The 17,500-nt window shown below is 39.2% G+C and overlaps 3 protein-coding genes across 5 annotated transcripts in view; 2 read left to right on the plus strand and 1 right to left on the minus strand.

The window, feature by feature from the left end:
- LOC110067479 (uncharacterized) overlaps window positions 1-4,137 on the plus strand; it is an 11,007-nt gene extending 6,870 nt beyond the window's left edge. The window contains exons 3-5 of the mRNA XM_089281950.1: window positions 418-810; window positions 1,801-2,028; window positions 2,673-4,137. Coding sequence (XP_089138076.1) covers window positions 418-810; window positions 1,801-2,028; window positions 2,673-2,849 — 798 coding nt within the window. The 3' untranslated portion in view covers window positions 2,850-4,137. The remainder of the gene's footprint in view (window positions 1-417; window positions 811-1,800; window positions 2,029-2,672) is intronic.
- Window positions 4,138-5,376: 1,239 nt separating this feature from the next.
- Window positions 5,377-12,542, plus strand: LOC110067478 (uncharacterized). Its single transcript, XM_020774802.2, has 5 exons — window positions 5,377-5,595; window positions 7,590-7,633; window positions 8,836-9,228; window positions 10,113-10,340; window positions 10,972-12,542. The coding sequence occupies exons 1-5, from the start codon at window positions 5,526-5,528 to the stop codon at window positions 11,221-11,223; spliced, it is 987 nt and encodes a 328-aa protein (XP_020630461.2). The 5' UTR covers window positions 5,377-5,525; the 3' UTR covers window positions 11,224-12,542.
- Window positions 12,539-17,500, minus strand: part of LOC110067555 (uncharacterized) — a 7,340-nt gene continuing 2,378 nt past the window's right edge. For all 3 annotated transcript variants that reach the window (XM_089281947.1, XM_089281948.1, XM_089281949.1), the window contains exons 3-7: window positions 17,325-17,448; window positions 16,507-16,650; window positions 15,751-15,932; window positions 14,197-14,391; window positions 12,539-13,711 (exon numbers count right to left, since the gene is read on the minus strand). In XM_089281947.1, coding sequence (XP_089138073.1) covers window positions 13,563-13,711; window positions 14,197-14,391; window positions 15,751-15,932; window positions 16,507-16,650; window positions 17,325-17,448 — 794 coding nt within the window. In that variant the 3' untranslated portion in view covers window positions 12,539-13,562. The remainder of the gene's footprint in view (window positions 13,712-14,196; window positions 14,392-15,750; window positions 15,933-16,506; window positions 16,651-17,324; window positions 17,449-17,500) is intronic.

Raw genomic sequence — 17,500 nt, forward strand, 5'->3', positions numbered from 1 at the left:
AAACCCAGAGCTGCAAATTAAGCTATTGTTTAGGGGTATACCCAATATGTACACGAAATGTACAAGGTATTTTGGAACGTTATCATGTTTTTACTTTGCAGACTCCTCAATTCAATTTGTGACATCTTGTATCTCTCTTGTGATGATTTAGGACATACATGCCCCAAACAGTACCTTTCAACTGGTATATTACTTGTGGTCTTTCGATCTACTGTTATCATTTTAGAAAAATAAGGTTTTTCTCCGGGGCTGAAAGGGTTAAGAGCGTGATCAGGAAGCGTGAAGACTTGGCTGTGCATCCGAAAAAGATGTAAAATATTGTGACGTAGCTCTTATATAACTCCTAGCTTTATGTATTCCGGTGTAATATTTACCCAATTTACAGTATTTATGGCGTCATGCGCGCACTTCTCACAGATCACAGTAACCCTGAAGATTTACTGGAATGTCAGCGTCGTTAATAAAGAAGTACCAGCCAGTTACGTCACAAAAGTGCCGAACGGAACCGTGTTGGTGGACATCCTTAACAAAGCAGCAGGAGACAACAAACAAGGGCCTTTCAACAAATACGACAGCACGTACTATGGAGGTATTGGGTATTATATAACAGCCATGAATGGAACACAGCAAAACTCTACTACGGGTAATTACTGGTTCCTTTTTGACCAGCAAAGCGGAGGAGCTCTTCCATGTGGAGTGAGTTCGTATGTTCCTATAAATCAGTCTACCACCATTTTCAACTATACGACTTACTCAAGTCATGGCGAGAACGTGACTGGTTATTGCAAGCAATTCCCCTCTTCTGGAGAGGTTTGTAACTAGTCTTGCTTCCATAGTTTATTCTTGATCTTAACTGACTCTGAAAACAACATCTAAATATGTCATTAAAGATGTGTCTATTATTCATCGTGGTGCAAGATAAGATGAATTTTTCATCTATCCTTACATCTACATACAATGAGGAAAAATCGAAGAAGGCTGGCTTACTGGATATTCCTGTTTTCACAGATTAGCACTTAGTGGCTTACAGGCCTTACAAGTTTCAAATTGATTCAAGAATGAATTACAAAAGTCGACTTCAAATCTCCTAAAATAAAAGAATTATTTGTGCACAACTAAAAACAATTTAAGCCGGATAGAAAGGTGTAAGTACCTCTAGGGAAAAATAGCGTCAACTGTTTGTTCTAAAGGGCCAAAAAACCATGTCGATGTTATGCAAATAACTGCCAAAAGAAATTTCTACATTATATTTTTGAAGATTAGTTGTATAGGAAAAGATGAGAAGGAATTTTAGTCAAAAGTAACATGTATGCAGCATACGATCAGTATTCACACAGGTTAGAGCAAGATATAACTTCGGGAATAAAGGATCAGCGTCTCAAAACAAGAGGAAATTTGTCCATTTTTTAAATGATACCTTAGTTTTTCTTGTGTTCTTGCAACCTTTTTTTCTATTTCTTCATAGTATTTGAGCTGTTTAACAAGAGGTCACAGGCTTATGACTTGACCACCAGATCTAGATTTATTTTTGTTCTGTAGTTTAACCAGCACTGTGAGGATCAAGGTTATTATAGAATTCTGTGTTTCTGAGTCGACACCTACCGATCCAGGCTGCTTTATAGTTCATGTTAATTATTATCTCTCTATACAAAAATCTAGAATGTTCGCAGTCAACAAATAAGTGATCGTTAGATTACAATCTTGAAACGGAATAGGTCCTTATTTGAATAAAAGTAGTTGTTTAAAATTTTATACTAGAAAAAATCTTGTACAATAACAAAGACATGATCTTTCGTATAGGTACCGCCCTCTGCAATCACAGTTACGCTTGAAATAGACTGGAATGTTACCATCGTTGGTAAACCGATTCCTGCTCCATACACCACGCAGGTTGCAAAGGGCACCGTGCTGGTGGACATTATGAACAAGGCCGCCAACGAAAATACAAATGGTCCTTACAACAGGTGGACTTCAACCTATTACGGTGGGCTCGGACATTTCATTACTTCCATGAACGGTACTGAACAGGTATGTGTTCATCATCTGAATTCTCCTCAGTGTAATTCATACATTTTCTACGATGCTCCTCAGGAGAATTTGGTATTTTCACAGATGATCTCGTCCCTTAGAGATCAAGAGAAGTAGAAATGAAAGATGATTTAAATGAGCTCAGTCACAGTAGTTTGAGTTATTTTGGCCACGTACAAAATTACCTTTAAATTGAAGGAAACCTGAAAATAAAAAAAAAAAAACATCAAAGAGATAATAATAAACCATAAAGGAACAAGGATGGTTAAGGATGGAGAAGATTAACACAGATTACTTAAAAGACGAAAATGAAAAATTTAGGCTAAACTTTCCAAGATGCACAAACTGTAACGTAGCTCCGTTAAAAAGTATTACAGACCACAGTGGATTGGGTAGCGGTGGGGGATTTTTTTGATTTTGCAGTTTTAATCCTCTTTACAGCCAGCCACGACTTCCATACAGCAGCTCTTACTCAAAACCAACCCCTGCAGAGGTGCCTACAGCAGCGTCCTCTGTACAATGGATAGTTAATTTTGCCTCAAACTGACTGTAATGAGGAGATTATGATCACTGTAATGCCGCCTACATGGATGTTGTCTTGTCTTTTGATATTTTTTTTTTATCCATTTCTTTTGTCCAATCAGGATCCCAGTACAGACACATATTGGATGATTTACGATAAAGCGACTGGAAAACCCACTCCACTCGGAGTGGATTCGTACAAGCCACAGGATGATTCAACCACGATCTTTAGGCTTGTGAGAGGAACCAGTCACGAAGAAGCAACACCAACTGAAACAAACATTCATAAGGAACTCTAACAGCATTATGAAACCAAGCTATAAGGTTGGAGCATGTTTTAATAAGAAGTACAGCGTTCACTGCACCGCATTTAGCATTAGATCTTATAAGCTAAGTCACCTAAAAAGTAGTAACATGGTTACTTTTGTTCTGTGCAACGAGGGTTTCATTACTGATGAAAGCACCATTTTCCGTCAGTCGTGATAAGCACATTCTATTGTAGAAGCGTACGTTCAAGGACTACACTTAATACTGATCATGAGGAAATGAGGAATTCAATAATTACTTACCAAAAGGGTCAATGAAAACAAACATTGACAACACAATGAACCAATGAGAACTCAAATCAAATACACGTGATCAAGTCCTGACTAGTTTCGGTTTTGCAGGTGATCAAGTGTAGCGAACCTTTTGATCTTGTTCCATCTGTTAATTTACCTTAATGACTTCTATACAGTTGTTATTTCACAGGAATTTGAATTGGTAGTACGTCAAAACAACAGCCTGCGAGTAGGCCTCTGGTGTCTCGCTTTTCGCTTTGGCGCGTGAGTGAGGTTAAGAGGGATGTACTAACGTAGTGGGGGAGAGGGAGAGGTTCGTCTAATCTCACGTGTATGTCTTCGCCGCTCGTGCCCCCGGTCCAAACACGAGAGTTTACGGGCGTAGACGAATTCACCAGCCATCTCAACCAAGTTCATCTCTTAGATTGGGCACTAGAGTATATAGTTTGTCTTGACGAGTCTTGACGTACCCGACCTATCTTGTGCCGGTCTTCAAATTGAAACACATAACCGGGCGCCCTAAAATCTTGCCCAAGTCCGTTCCCATGGATTTTGCATCGGTATAATATCGCTGGATCATAGATCATTGAACAATGCAATTCGAGAGTTTTCATTGGCTTGTAGCCCTCATAGGTTATGAGCAACAATACCATGCTCTACAAATATGGTAAGCATACGCGTGATTTCTGGGGGACTTTTTTATTTTTATTCTAGTCTAGTTCTCTCTATTTTGGGGGCATTTTTGTGAAAGAATTATTCCACTCGCTCTTGTTGTACATCAGATGATTATAGCCAACTTAGCGTCACGCGCCTCGTTGGCTATCTACCATCTCATATCCAACGTGCGTTCGTGGAATAATTGTTAATTATTACCCAGTTTCTTTATTCTTATTACCTGTCTCCTTTTGAATGTTTTTATTTTGTAAGGAGAAAATAGACACTTACTGCGCAAATAAAGTAGAGTCAACATATCCATCACATCTGTTTTATATAGGAAAACGTTGGGAATAAATCACTGTTTACTTTACCAATGTCACTCTCTTAATTTAGCCACTAACCTTAATACAGTGAAACCTCCATTAAGCGGACACCCTCTATTAAACGGACACTTACCCTTGTCCCGAAATTAACGTGTTATATTTCCCTTTATAAACCCTTATTAAACGTTTAAATATTTTAATTTTGTGCCTACTCATCTACTCATTTATTCTTTTCCTCCACTTTTACGACTGCTCTGTCATCAGTGGAGTGGAAACCAGACTATTTTTTAGGATTCCTGTGATGAAGCCGTGATTTAACATACAATCTTTCCCTAATTCTGGTGCATAACCGACGACTCGTCCAAATTAAACGGGCGAGACGAATTAAATGCTGAGAAAATTTCACCCAGGTCAGTTGGCGTATGTAGTACCTATCAGACGCGGTAAACTGTTTTGGTTCACTCTTTCTGGCGGACAACGAACTGATTCAAGAATGCCAGCAACTGGTCGCTTTTAGAGCCAAAACTGAGATTTCAGCTATCACTGATCCAGTTTAAACAAAAGAGTGTTTCTATCGAAGAACTATCGGCTGATAGTTGCCGCGCGGAAATTTGATGTTCTTAAAACAAACATTTGCCCGACCTCGCTTCAGGGACAAAAAATATGCTAGCTTTCTGTAAGAACGCTTGTTTACAGAAAAATTTGCATAGACGAGTACCATCCATCCGGGCATTTTACTCGGAAGAGCAGTCTGGGCAGGGAGGCCTCTCCGCCGATGAACACTATCGCGTCACGTTCTCAATTTAAACCAGTAAGAATTGGAGAAAATTTAGATGTGAACTATAGATAGGTTTAAGCATGTACTGTTTACCACTCAATCAATTGAACTCTGGTGTTTAGATAGGAAGATAAGCCGCTAGCAACGTCTGATCATGATAACCAAGAAACCTGAGACCATCGAGAAGGCTTTTCACCAGCGGCTTTCGATGTTAGCTGATGTTGTATTTGTTTAGAGTAGGCCATACTGGCCTCGTTTGCCTACGTTATTTCTGCCACATCACAAAATGGCAAATCTTCAATACTCAATCGTTGTGATGAAAGTCGTCCCATGTAGCGCTGACGCTGAAAGTAATTTGATGTGTTTCGTGGAAATCAACCCCCTGATATAAATTCCGTAGACTGATTCAGAGCTATTTAGGGAATAACGAAAATTTTGCCAAAATTCCACAGGAATCCATTCCCTTTTAAGGAATGGGAGATTGGAACCGTCGACATCGCGTTCCTTTGTGTATAGGTAATCTCACCAACTCTTGATTGGCTGCACTTATTTAGAGTAGCACTTGATAAGCGAACACAATAGTTACTGCTCAGACACATGCGAATAAGACCATTGAGAAGAGCCTTTTTGGAGAGCGGGAACTAAAACAGAACGGAGATGAAGATGTCACCAGTTCATACTTTATTGCTCGCTTTCTTCTTTTGCAGCTTTTCCAACGGCATACAAGGTAGAGTTTTTCACTTTCAGTCTATTTAATGAGTCAGTGGCATCCGTCGGTACTCTCTAACCGTCGAGGACGGTGTTATGACTTTCGGCAAGTACTAAACCCTAAACAACAAAACGAAATCGCCGAAACAAAATGAACGAAACAAGACAGCCGAGGCTGACCGAAACGAGCGAAACGAAATGAAATCACCGAAGTAAGCAAAACCCGTTATCATTATCGTTTGCACAGTGGAAAAGTACATTTTCCAAATATTCCCGACACCGCGGTTTCGTTGGTTTAGTTCCGCATTTGACGATGGTATAAAGATGGAAAAGGCTTGTCAAGACAAGGAACAGTCTGGAAAACTATTTATTTAAATAAACAATAACAACTAGACGGGATTGGTGCAAGAGAGAGGATTGAAGATTTTGCTTGTTTCGTAGTATCACAAAAACATCGTTTAGAGGAAGGGAAGAGGATTGTACCCAAAGAATTGTCACAGACACAAACTCTCGTGCCGTCTGCGTCGCCGCAAATCGAGCCTAAGGATGCGTTCCTTTGGGGTGATCCGGATCCGGATCAGTGATCCAAGATCACTCGGGTCATGGTGCATCAAAGGAACCGACGAATCCACTCTAGTCACGGATTCATCGGTTCCTTTGATGTACCATGATCCAAGTGATCTTGGATCACTGATCCTGATCAAGATCATCCCAAAGGAACGCATCCTAAGTGAAAGGTTGTTATGGCAGCAGTGTTGAGTTAATTTAGTAGCTTTTGGCGTAAAATGTAAAGCCATTATCCGGTTTGGAATCAAATCAAACGCGACGAGATCCATGGCTAGATACATCGTTATACAACGGAAGTCCTCCGTGTAACAGTTACCATGATATTAATTGACTGTTCGAAGTGATCCGTACAAATCAACCAAGTAAATTCCGTGAACATTGAGAGAATATCGGACATTTGGCAGCAAGTTTAATCCACAGATATCCATCAAACTTTTTTTCATGGATCCTGTGTAGCTTGTATTTATTCATACATAAACTTTATTTTTTTTTTCTTTTTAGTTCTTTTAAATCTTTAAAATGCTAAAACTTCCCATATTCTCTGTCGTAGCTAAAAAATACTTCTTCCTCATAAATTTTTTTGGATATATTTAGGCACAGGTCCCGCCGTGTATCATCAGATTCTCAGAAACACAGGATTTCCTTAATTTCCACGCATGCCCAAAATTTTTGTTTGTTTGTTTTTTTATAATAACATTTACATGTTACACAGCTCACGACTATACAACGCGTATTAAGTCGCTTACATGTAAAAGGTGACCGCATTCGAGAGCAACATTCGTGGAAATTAAGGAAATTCTAAGTTTCCTAGAATGCGGCGTGCGAGCACAGACAGGTTCAAGTTTGGGAGCATACGTTGTCATCCATGATACCCTCTGGATCATACCTATCTTCTGAAAAGCGACGAAGGCGGCATTTCCAATCCATGACAAGGAATAAAATAATTTTGGCATTGAAATTATAACCTACATAGGATTCCATAGAATAATAGATGGATTTCTATAACGACCTTTGCTTATTTCAGTGACTTCGGCTCGTTTCGATCAATTCGACCTTTGTTTGGTGGGTTCCGGCTTTGTTCTTTCGCGTTTTAGATCATGTCGTTATTTTCGACATTGACTGAAACTAACCCATGACCCTTTCTGTGCAAGACAGCAAACACTGGTTATAATTTGGCGGCCTTTATGTACATGTATTTTATGTCGAATCTCGAATGTCGAATGTCGAATGTCGAGTAGTGTTCGTTTGTTTTGATATCCTTCCGTCACGGTCTTGTAAAGTTTTTATTATAGTACTGAACTGAACGGTAGAATTTGAGCAAAAAAACTTCCACTGCAATAAGGATCAGCATAGACATAGATCCCGACACATTTACACTTTCTAGCTCCCCTTTGGCTAACATAATGTTAATTTTTGAATAATGTGTCTGATTACTTGTTGACCCAGCCCGGCTCAGAGAAAGGAGAAGTCCTCTCAAACCCGCTTCCGAGGTAAGTACGAATTGTTCCGATGCCAAGTTAGTGAAAACGTGTTGTGTTTTATTCGGAAATCTTATGTGACGAGTTTACATTTATTATTTCCCATTCTTTGCAATCATTATTTAGGCTGAATAATATCGCACGCCTATTGGAAATGACGTTTCTTTTTCCTTTAGGAATGCACCGTCGGTTAAAAAAAAGTGATCACGTGATAACAATTTTGCAACTTCTGAATTCTTTGCGTGAAAAATTTGAATTGTATAATGGCGAAAACTGCGATTAAAAAACTCAGCAAACTAATTTGTCTGAAACATGGTAACTACAACTGATTACTTGACATTACGTTATTACGCAAATCATCATAACTTTTAGTTTTTTTAACCTATGACTGACAACAGTTGCGCGTAAAACGACCTAAAAAACATTTCAACAGGCTTCTTTGATCCATAATAGCAACATGCCGTCATACGTCAGGATCCTTAGCGTTAACTCTGCTGACATTCACGCCATGAAATAATTTACGGAAACCAACCAGGAGAAGGGATAAGCAACAACCGTTGGCGGTTGCTAAGGAAAAAAGTTGAGCCCCGATAGTGCCGGCACAAAGTGTTATAATAAGCTTAATGTTTGGCCAATTCGTTTCAAATTTGGACACCAAAAGGATCTTTGAGAGATCTTCACATTGGAAGCATAAAATCGTACCCCCCTCCTGAATCAGACTTGATTAGCCACCCCTCAAGTTTTTTAAACTTTTGCACTTTACAATTTTACGGTCAAGTGAATATCTGATAAAAATCTGCAAACCCAGAGCTGCAAATTAAGCTATTGTTAAGCGGTATACCCAGTATATACAAGAAATAAGGTATTTTGGAACGTTTTAATGTTTTTACTTTGCACACTCCTCAATTCAATTTGTGACATTTTGTATCTCTCTTGTGATGATTTAGGACATACATGCCCCAAACAATACCTTTCAACTGGTATATTACTTGTGGTCTTTCGATCTACTGTTATCATTTTAGAAAAATAAGGTTTTTCTCCAGGGGCTGAAAGGGTTAAGAGCGTGATCAGGAAGCGTGAAGACTTGGCTGTGCATCCGAAAAAGATGTAAAATATTGTGACGTGGCTCTTATATAACTCCTAGCTGTATGTATTCCGGTGTAATATTTACCCAATTTACAGTATTTATGGCGTCATACGCGCACTTCTCACAGATCACAGTCACCCTGAAGATTGACTGGAATGCCAGCGTCGTTAATAAAGAAGTACCAGCAAGTTACGTCACAAAAGTGCCGAACGGAACCGTGTTGGTGGACATCCTTAACAAAGCAGCAGGAGACAACAAACAAGGGCCTTTCAACAAATACGACAGCACGTACTACGGAGGTACTGGGTATTATATAACAGGCATGAATGGAACACAGCAAAACTCTACTACGGGTAATTACTGGTTCCTTTTTGACCAGCAAAGCGGAGGAGCTCTTCCATGTGGAGTGAGTTCGTATGTTCCTATAAATCAGTCTACCACCATTTTCAACTATACGACTTACTCAAGTCATGGCGAGAACGTGACTGGTTATTGCAAGCAATTCCCCTCTTCTGGAGAGGTTTGTAACTAGTCTTGCTTCCATAGTTTATTCTTGATCTTAACTCTGAAAACAACATCTACATGAGGAAAAAGCGAAGAAGGCTGGCTTACTGGATATTCCTTTTTTCATAGATTAACACTTAGTGGCTTGCAGACCTTACAAGTTTCAAATTAATTTAAGAACGAATTACAAAAGTCGACTTGAAATCTCCTAGAATAAAAGAATTATTTGTGCACAACTAAAAACAATTTAAGCCGGATAGAAAGGTGTAAGTACCTCTAGGGAAAAATAGCGTCAACTGTTTGTTCTAAAGGGCCAAAAAACCATGTCGATGTTATGTAAATAACTGCCAAAAGAAATTTTTACATTTTATTTTTGGAGATTAGTTGTATAGGAAAAGATGAGATGAAATTTTAGTCAAAAGCTGACATGTATGCAGCATACGATCAGTATTCACACAGGTTACAGCAAGATATAACTTCGGGAATAAAGGATCAGTGTCTCAAAACAAGAAGGAAATTTGTCCATTTTTTTAAATGATACCTTAGTTTTTCTTGTGTTCTTGCAACCTTTTTTCTATTTTTTCATGATATTCGAGCTGGTTAACAAAAATTTACAGGCTTGGGGATTGACCACCAGATCTAGATTTATTTTTGTTCTGTAGTTTAAACCAGCACTGTGAGGATCAAGGTTATTATAAAATTCTGTGTTTCTGAGTCGACACCTACCGATCCAGGCTGCTTTAGTTGATGTTAATTATTCTCTCTCTATACAAAAATCTAGAATGTTCGCAGTCAACAAATAAGTGATCGATAGATTGCAATCTCGAAACGGAATAGTTACTTAAAATTTTATACTAGAAAAAATCTTGTATAATAACAAAGACATTATCTTTCGTATAGGTACCGCCCTCTGCAATCACAGTTACGCTTGAAATAGACTGGAATGTTACCATCGTTGGTAAACCGATTCCTGCTCCATACACCACGCAGGTTGCAAAGGGCACCGTGCTGGTGGACATTATGAACAAGGCCGCCAACGAAAATACAAATGGTCCTTACAACAGGTGGACTTCAACCTATTACGGTGGGCTCGGACATTTCATTACTTCCATGAACGGTACTGAACAGGTATGTGTTCATCATCTGAATTCTCCTCAGTGTAATTCATACATTTTCTACGATGCTCCTCAGGAGAATTTGGTATTTTCACAGATGATCTCGTCCCGTAGAGATCAAGAGAAGTAGAAATGAAAGATGATTTAAATGAGCTCAGTCACAGCAGTTTGAGTTATTTTGGCCACGTACAAAATTACCTTTAAATTGAAGGAAACCTAAAAATAAAAAAAAAAACATCAAAGAGATAATAATAAACCATAGAGGAACAAGGATGGTTAAGGATGGAGAAGATTAACACGGATTACTTAAAAGACGAACTTCGTTGAAAAATTTAGACTAAACTTTTCAAGATGCACAAACTGTAACGTAGCTCCGTTAAAAAGTATTACAGACCACCGTGGATTGGGTAACGAAGGGGAATTTTTTTGATTTTACAGTTGCAATCCTCTTTATAGCCAGCCACGATTTCCATACAGCAGCTCTTACTCAAAACCAACCCCTACAGCAGCCTCCTCTGTACAATGGATAGTTAGTTTGGCCTCAGATTGACTGTAATAAGGAGGTTATGATCACTGTAATGCCGCCTTCATGGATGTTGTCTTGTGTTTCAATATTTTTTTAACCATTTCTTTTGTCCAATCAGGATTCCAGTACAGACACATATTGGATGATTTACGATAAAGCGACTGGAAAACCCACTCCACTCGGAGTGGATTCGTACAAGCCACAGGATGATTCAACCACGATCTTTAGGTTTGTGACAGGGGCCAGTCACGAAGAAGGAACAAACAGTCCTACTGTACAGGAGCCCAGCTCTAGCCCGGGAAAACTTGTTGGAGTGGGCCTGGTTACCCTTTGCCTTCTCACGGTTATCGAAGCGTTGCTGTTATTGTAACTCCATCCGGGAACTCTAGCAGCATTATCAACCAAGCTACAAAGTTGTAATGTGTTTTATTAAGCACAGCGTTCACTGCACCGCATTTAGTATTAGATCTTATAGGCTAACTAAGTCATATTAAGAGTAGTAATATGGTTACTTTTAATCTGTGCAACTAGCCTTGGATTTTACTCTGAAAGCACGATTTCAAACAGTTGTGATAAGCACTTTCAATTGTAATCAAAGAGCACATTTAGCAAAGAGGAAGTCAATAACTACTTCCCTTATTAGGGCGGTTTTTTCCAAACTAAAACAATCCAATTGCAATGACCAATGAAAGCAAGGGTCAACAGTACAATGAAGCAATGAGAACTCGAAGCAGATACACGTAATTGGCGCGCGCGGGAAAACTGAACGCAGGTGTCCAAGTCGTGATTGGTCTTGTTTTGCATCTGATCATAACCTCAAATTGTTAATTTACCTTTACGACCTCCTTGTTTGTTATCTCATGAGAGCTTGATGGTGCCTCAAAGTAGTGACCTTTTTTATTCTGTAGAGAGGCATGGTCCATGGCGACGTTTTATGCGCATAGTTTAAAAACAGCAAGAATTATCAGACTCACTAAATTGGCACTAAACACTCAGTTCTTTCAAGACGGATTAAAGCTCATAGCTTGTACCGATGAAGTATGTCTAATCATGAAGAGGCATAATTCGTCAGATGCCTGCTATTACACTCGTAGACAAATTCATTACCCGTCTCAACCAAGTTCGTCTCATAGTTGACTGGGCACTAGGTAGCTCGTCTTCAGGTATAACCTGCCTTGTGCCCGTCTTTCTACCGAGACACCTAATTCACGCATGCATGGGAGGCGCGGTGGCCTCATGGTTAGTGCGCTCGCCTCTGGATCGAGCGGTCTGGGTTCGAGCGCTGGTCGGGGACATTGTGTTGTGTTCTTGGGCACGACACTACTCTGACAGTGCCTCTCTCCACCCAGGTGTACAAAGGGTACTGGCGAATTCAACACTGGGGTAACCCTGCGATGGACTAGCGTCCCATCCAAGGAGGAATAGAAATACTCCTAGTCTCTTCATGCTACAGAAACCGGAGATAAGCACCGGCCTGATAGACCACTAAGCTCGTATGCAGACTTTACCTTTATCATAATCAGACGCACGACAAGCCACATGGATTATGTTTCTCTAGTCTAAAAACCCTAATTATTACTCAGTTGATGAATTCATTTCTTCTCGTCACTTGTCTGCTTTTAATTTTTTTTATATTGTAAGGAGAAATTAGATACTTATCACGCAAATAAAGCAGAGCCAACATATCCACCCACAGCTGTTTTATTTCATCAGAGGTCACCAATAAATGACTCTTTGAACAACTTCAAGGCTTCTCTTCCTAAGAATTCGTTCTTCCTCATAACAAATGGACAAAAGCATTTCCGAGATCTTTGCCAACATAATTTTGAAATTGCTAAAATTGTTTGCCATTCTACACTGAAACGTTCTTCGCCTTTAATCCTTTGAGTTCCACAACCATATATCTATTTCACGCATTAAAACCCAAGATAATGTGGTATTTACAATTTTGTATCTACCGATTCGCGGCGAACCGTGTTAAAGACCCTTATGTATTTTTTTTTTAAAACAAAAATTCGTCACAATAAATTCTTAAAATAAATTCCCCGAGTGACCGACCAAAATGTGACATTGGCCATTTGCTTTCGTTAAAATTCTTGATACAGTTTCCTTTACTTAAATTAAATTTAAAAATCGAAGAAAGGATAAATACGCCATAGAGTAAATTTCTCGATTCATTTTGGAAGAAAAGCTAACCTGTGCTGACTCAGGAAATTAAATGGAGGCGAGGGTTATTAAGGTACCTTGAAAATGAAGTCGACGTGAAGAACTGGTCAATATTAGGGAGTTAAAGTAACTACAACGGCGACGCCGAGGACAACGTCAATTAAAAAATCAATTTAAATGTTACCTACGAATCTTGCGATACTCTAAAGTCATTTACCTTGTTTATCACTATCAAAACTATCACGAAACTGAATCTGGAACACAGCGATAAATTTGAAATAGAAATTTAAAACATTAGCCGTCGTGGTTCACGTTCTCCAGACAAAGCAAAATTTGGTCATTTCACGTTGTTGTTTTGCAGAGGATGGCAAAGAAATGTACGCACGTAATGTACGAAATGTACGCACGTGCACAGCCATTGTATTGCTCATTAAATATTTTGTTAAGCGACGTTCCCGTTATCGTTGCCGTCGTGGTTTTCTTAAATTCCCTAATTGATAAATTATGACTGTTCAAGTGATATTACAGAAAACTAATGCGACATCATGTCACGTTGCCGCTGTCCACCACATGAAGAATGTACATTTTGAGGCAGGAGGGAATGCTAAGAGAATTGATAAGATCTAGACTGCACGGAGAAAGTAACTTGCGAATTGACAGACGACAAAGTCGTTTCAGACTCTTAGGTTTGCCTACAAAACAAAGAAAAGAAAACTCACTCAGGCAAAAAAGTTAACAACAACAATAAGAGACTTTTTAGACTAAATGGAACAGCACAACGCAACCAAGAACAAAGCACTAAGGGTCACCCTTCAAAGCAAAAAAGTAGTTATCCAATCATAAGCCGATGTGGTGAAAGCGGGAAAACATGCTGTCATTCAATCAGAAGACGATGTGGTAAGAGCGGGGAAACATGTAACCGCGGCAAGCGCGAGAAAAAGATTGATTTGTGATTGGCCACAGCCTTCAACTGATAGGCCCGATCTTTCCTGTGATTGGTTGAAGCATGCTGTTCGATTGTGCGAAGCACTCAGTAAACTGACGCGTAACTGAGCTTGTTGAAGATGCTAGAGTTAACCGACAAGAGTTTTGCGGCTAATTTAACAACGGGTTATACTACTACATATCACCGACAATATTAATTCTGTAGTAAATATTGAAAGCCCTAGCTTCTTACCATGGCTTTCCCAAAATAAATGTAGCAGTTGCTGATATGATCCAAACAGCTCCATATTTGGCCCATTTCCATATCGAGTCACCAATGATTGAAGTATGGTCTCCGCTGAGTTACCGCTGTCATCCACAATATCATACCGTGCGCCATACTCTACCAGAAGCTGCGTCAAAGGCCCTGACTCCTCCCCTCTAAGAACTTCAAAGCAAAGGAAAAGCATTATGAATGAACGTATAATGCCTTGACTTATATTTTATACCAGTTCATACTGGGGTTTTGGGTGAACTTAGTATCTGAAAAACCTCTTAAAGATCCTGGAAGTGTTTATAGGAAATGAACTGATTTAAAAAAATGATAATAAAAGACTCCGGTGAGGTTTCTGTGATCTTTTTTAAACCTACTCATTATTTACAGTGTATGTTCTGTAAGGGCGTTACTAAGTTCAAGATAGAAAAGTTGAACAGTAAGGGCTTGTATTGAGGAGGAGGTAACTAGCAGACTGATAAAGGGAGAGGGGGTACTAATAACCAGAACAATAACGATAGAGCCCGTGGGGGAATCCCAAAGGACGTGGGTGCTCGAGAAGAACCCCTAAGAGGTACAAAGATCCTGTTTAGTGGGTGTGGCTTGGAATGTTTTTCATCCCTAAGAGGTAACAATTCCAAAACAAGACAATATCTTCTGCGACATTTTTTTTGGCTCGATACCCTTAAAGGTACCACAAAAGCGCCAACTGTGGACCTTTTGAGGCTGAGCACCCTAAGCGGTGCCAAAACGGCTTTTTTAACCACTAAAAGCCACGACAGGCACCCCCATCCTTTTTATATATGGGAATACCCCTGGGAGATAGAGAGGCCACGATTTTAGGATAAACACCATTAAAGAGTTTAGGGTCCTGCTCAAAGTGAAAGGTCTACTCTGTGTACCTAGATGTGAGCAAAACAAATCAAAATTGGCAATGTTTTGTTTCTAACATTCGTAAAATTTCAAGCAAGGAGCGTCAACTGAAGTTGATGCAAAAAAATGAATATGGAATAGTGGCTTATGAAATTGTCTAATTGTCAAGGAATAGTGAAAACCACAACTTGAAATTGTCAAGGAATATTGAATATTTCAATCTTTATAAATTTTTAACACAGCAAAAACAAAATACTAATGCATCAGAACCTGACTATGGATTGAATGCTCCTGGAAGCATTACACTTCAGTCACTGAAAGGGTTTTCATTGTAACTTTGTCATTCACTCATTTCCAGGGTGTTAGGGTTGTCCTAATTGTACGCAAGTGACAAAAGTTTTCGTAACTGTCAACGGCAACAAGAAAATGACTCCACCAATATGGATCATTTGCCTAGTTCCTAAGCCTCACTATTTTGGTTCTGTCAATCGTTTATGTCACATGGTCCATCACAGATATGTCACCAAAATGAATTGACCATGAAGGCCTCAGAGAATTTAAGCCGTCCGGGAACTAGGTAAGTGTATCATAAAAATTCACTGTCACAGTGAATTTTTCATATTTAACAACCTATTATGATGCGACAACATGCATGCCCACCTATATGAAGTGGTGTTCGGCCTTCCTCGGCTTGTACATTTGGGTCTGCTCCAGCGTCAAGTAAATACTGTACACAAGCCACACTCTGCGCCTCGCACGCCACATGCAGGCCTGTCTTGTAATGAGCTTTGTCTGTCTGGTTCACAAATGCACCATATTCCAATAGAAGCTTGACTACATCACTAGAAAAAAAGAAGTGTTTCCGTTTCATGTTTTTATCCTCGCATGCAAAATAGTGTATGGAGCATGTATCACATGATGCACTTGCTGAGTCACATGCTAGCAGAGGTACATTTTAGGAGTGTAAACAAAAAATTTCAACACACAGTGGAATGGTTGTCTCTGAAATTGGCCAAACTGTCTTCATCAAATTTATCCAATTTACAATTATTACACGTAAATGGAAAGCACAGGGCTTAGTTTTTAAATTTAAATTTTAATTATTAAAATAAGTAAGAACTATGTAAAATTTCCAAGATTTCCATAACAAATAGTGCAGAATAAACCATCACTAATAAGAAATATATTATGCTTCTCAGGTCCAGTGATGTTAAATTGTGCTATTTGTGGTAGTTTCTCTGTGTCAGCCAATCATGACAAGCAAACTGGGTTTACGAGCACAGATAATGGATCACAACAATACAAATTGAGCTTAATTTGTCCAACATTAACAACGTTTTGATCTTGTCACCCTCTTCTGTAGAATCATGTACATAGACTATAAACTACCGCAGCCCAGTCCCTAAGACAACAAACCTATGAGCTCTCTGTGCTGCCAGAAATAACGGTGTTTGGCCCCAGGCTTCCTCCACATTAACCAAAGCACCAGCTGCTAGTAACACCAGTGCGCAGTCACAGTGTCCAAAGTATGCTGCTTGATGTAATGGCGTGCTGCCAAACCTGATGACAGATGTGGTGAGAGTCACACAAAAGGATAAGTCCCACCAGTTTGTGTTATTAATAAATAACTTGATGGTGCCTTGACCGACCAACTGTCCAACTAACTGAGCACAGCTACTAAATTTAGAATTAATAAAAAAAATTCATAACAAATGTGGGTCCATGCTTTTAAAAGATGTGTCTATGTGGTTGAATATTGCCCTTGGTATAATTTATTATGTTTCTCTGTTTCATGTACATTACCATACACCAGAACAAAAATTGTTACAAGGGGTAAAACTTATTGAACCACAACATCTATCGAGTTAAAGATGCACACAGGAGTTTGGAAAGCACAAGTCAATGGATGCACAGTAGAAAACATGAACCAATTTTCTGTATTATTTTACCGAGGCTAGAAAATCCACATCTATGATAAATGTTAGGAAGACTATCATTCACTCTTTTCTAAATTAACCGGGTTCTTTTCTTGATAAGAGTGGGCTAAAGCTTTCTGCTCAGTTCTGATAATGGCAATTGTGTGAAACAATTTATGAAGCACAGGTATACATGCCCCGAGCCAGCATGCAGGCTTACACTTTTGAATTAGACCTTGCTGATTAACTGGCCATAGCTACAAGTAAAGACTGAACATGATGTTTGCATTACACACACTGAATTTGAAAACTTATCACCTTGATGTACAGTTAACATCAGCACCATGATCTATCAGGAGCTTCACACAGTTAACATGACCATGATAAACAGCAAGATGAAGTGGAGAGAGCCCGTCCTTCTCCTGTACATTCTGTTTTGCTCCTATACCAAGTCACAAAGAGAACAAGATACAATATAATTTAATAAATAAGTA

This window comes from Orbicella faveolata, unplaced genomic scaffold (genome assembly GCF_042242905.1).
Source record: "Orbicella faveolata isolate gen_17 unplaced genomic scaffold, um_ofav_v1 contig_12, whole genome shotgun sequence".
Lineage (NCBI taxonomy): Eukaryota > Metazoa > Cnidaria > Anthozoa > Scleractinia > Merulinidae > Orbicella > Orbicella faveolata.

Bases quoted from the DNA above. Each gene is read 5' to 3' on its own strand.
- LOC110067478 (XM_020774802.2), top strand. From the start codon at position 5,526: ATGAAGATGTCACCAGTTCATACTTTATTGCTCGCTTTCTTCTTTTGC. The intron at 7,634-8,835 runs GTAAGTACGAAT...CACTTCTCACAG, and splicing joins CTCTCAAACCCGCTTCCGAG to ATCACAGTCACCCTGAAGAT. The intron at 10,341-10,971 runs GTATGTGTTCAT...TTGTCCAATCAG, and splicing joins CCATGAACGGTACTGAACAG to GATTCCAGTACAGACACATA.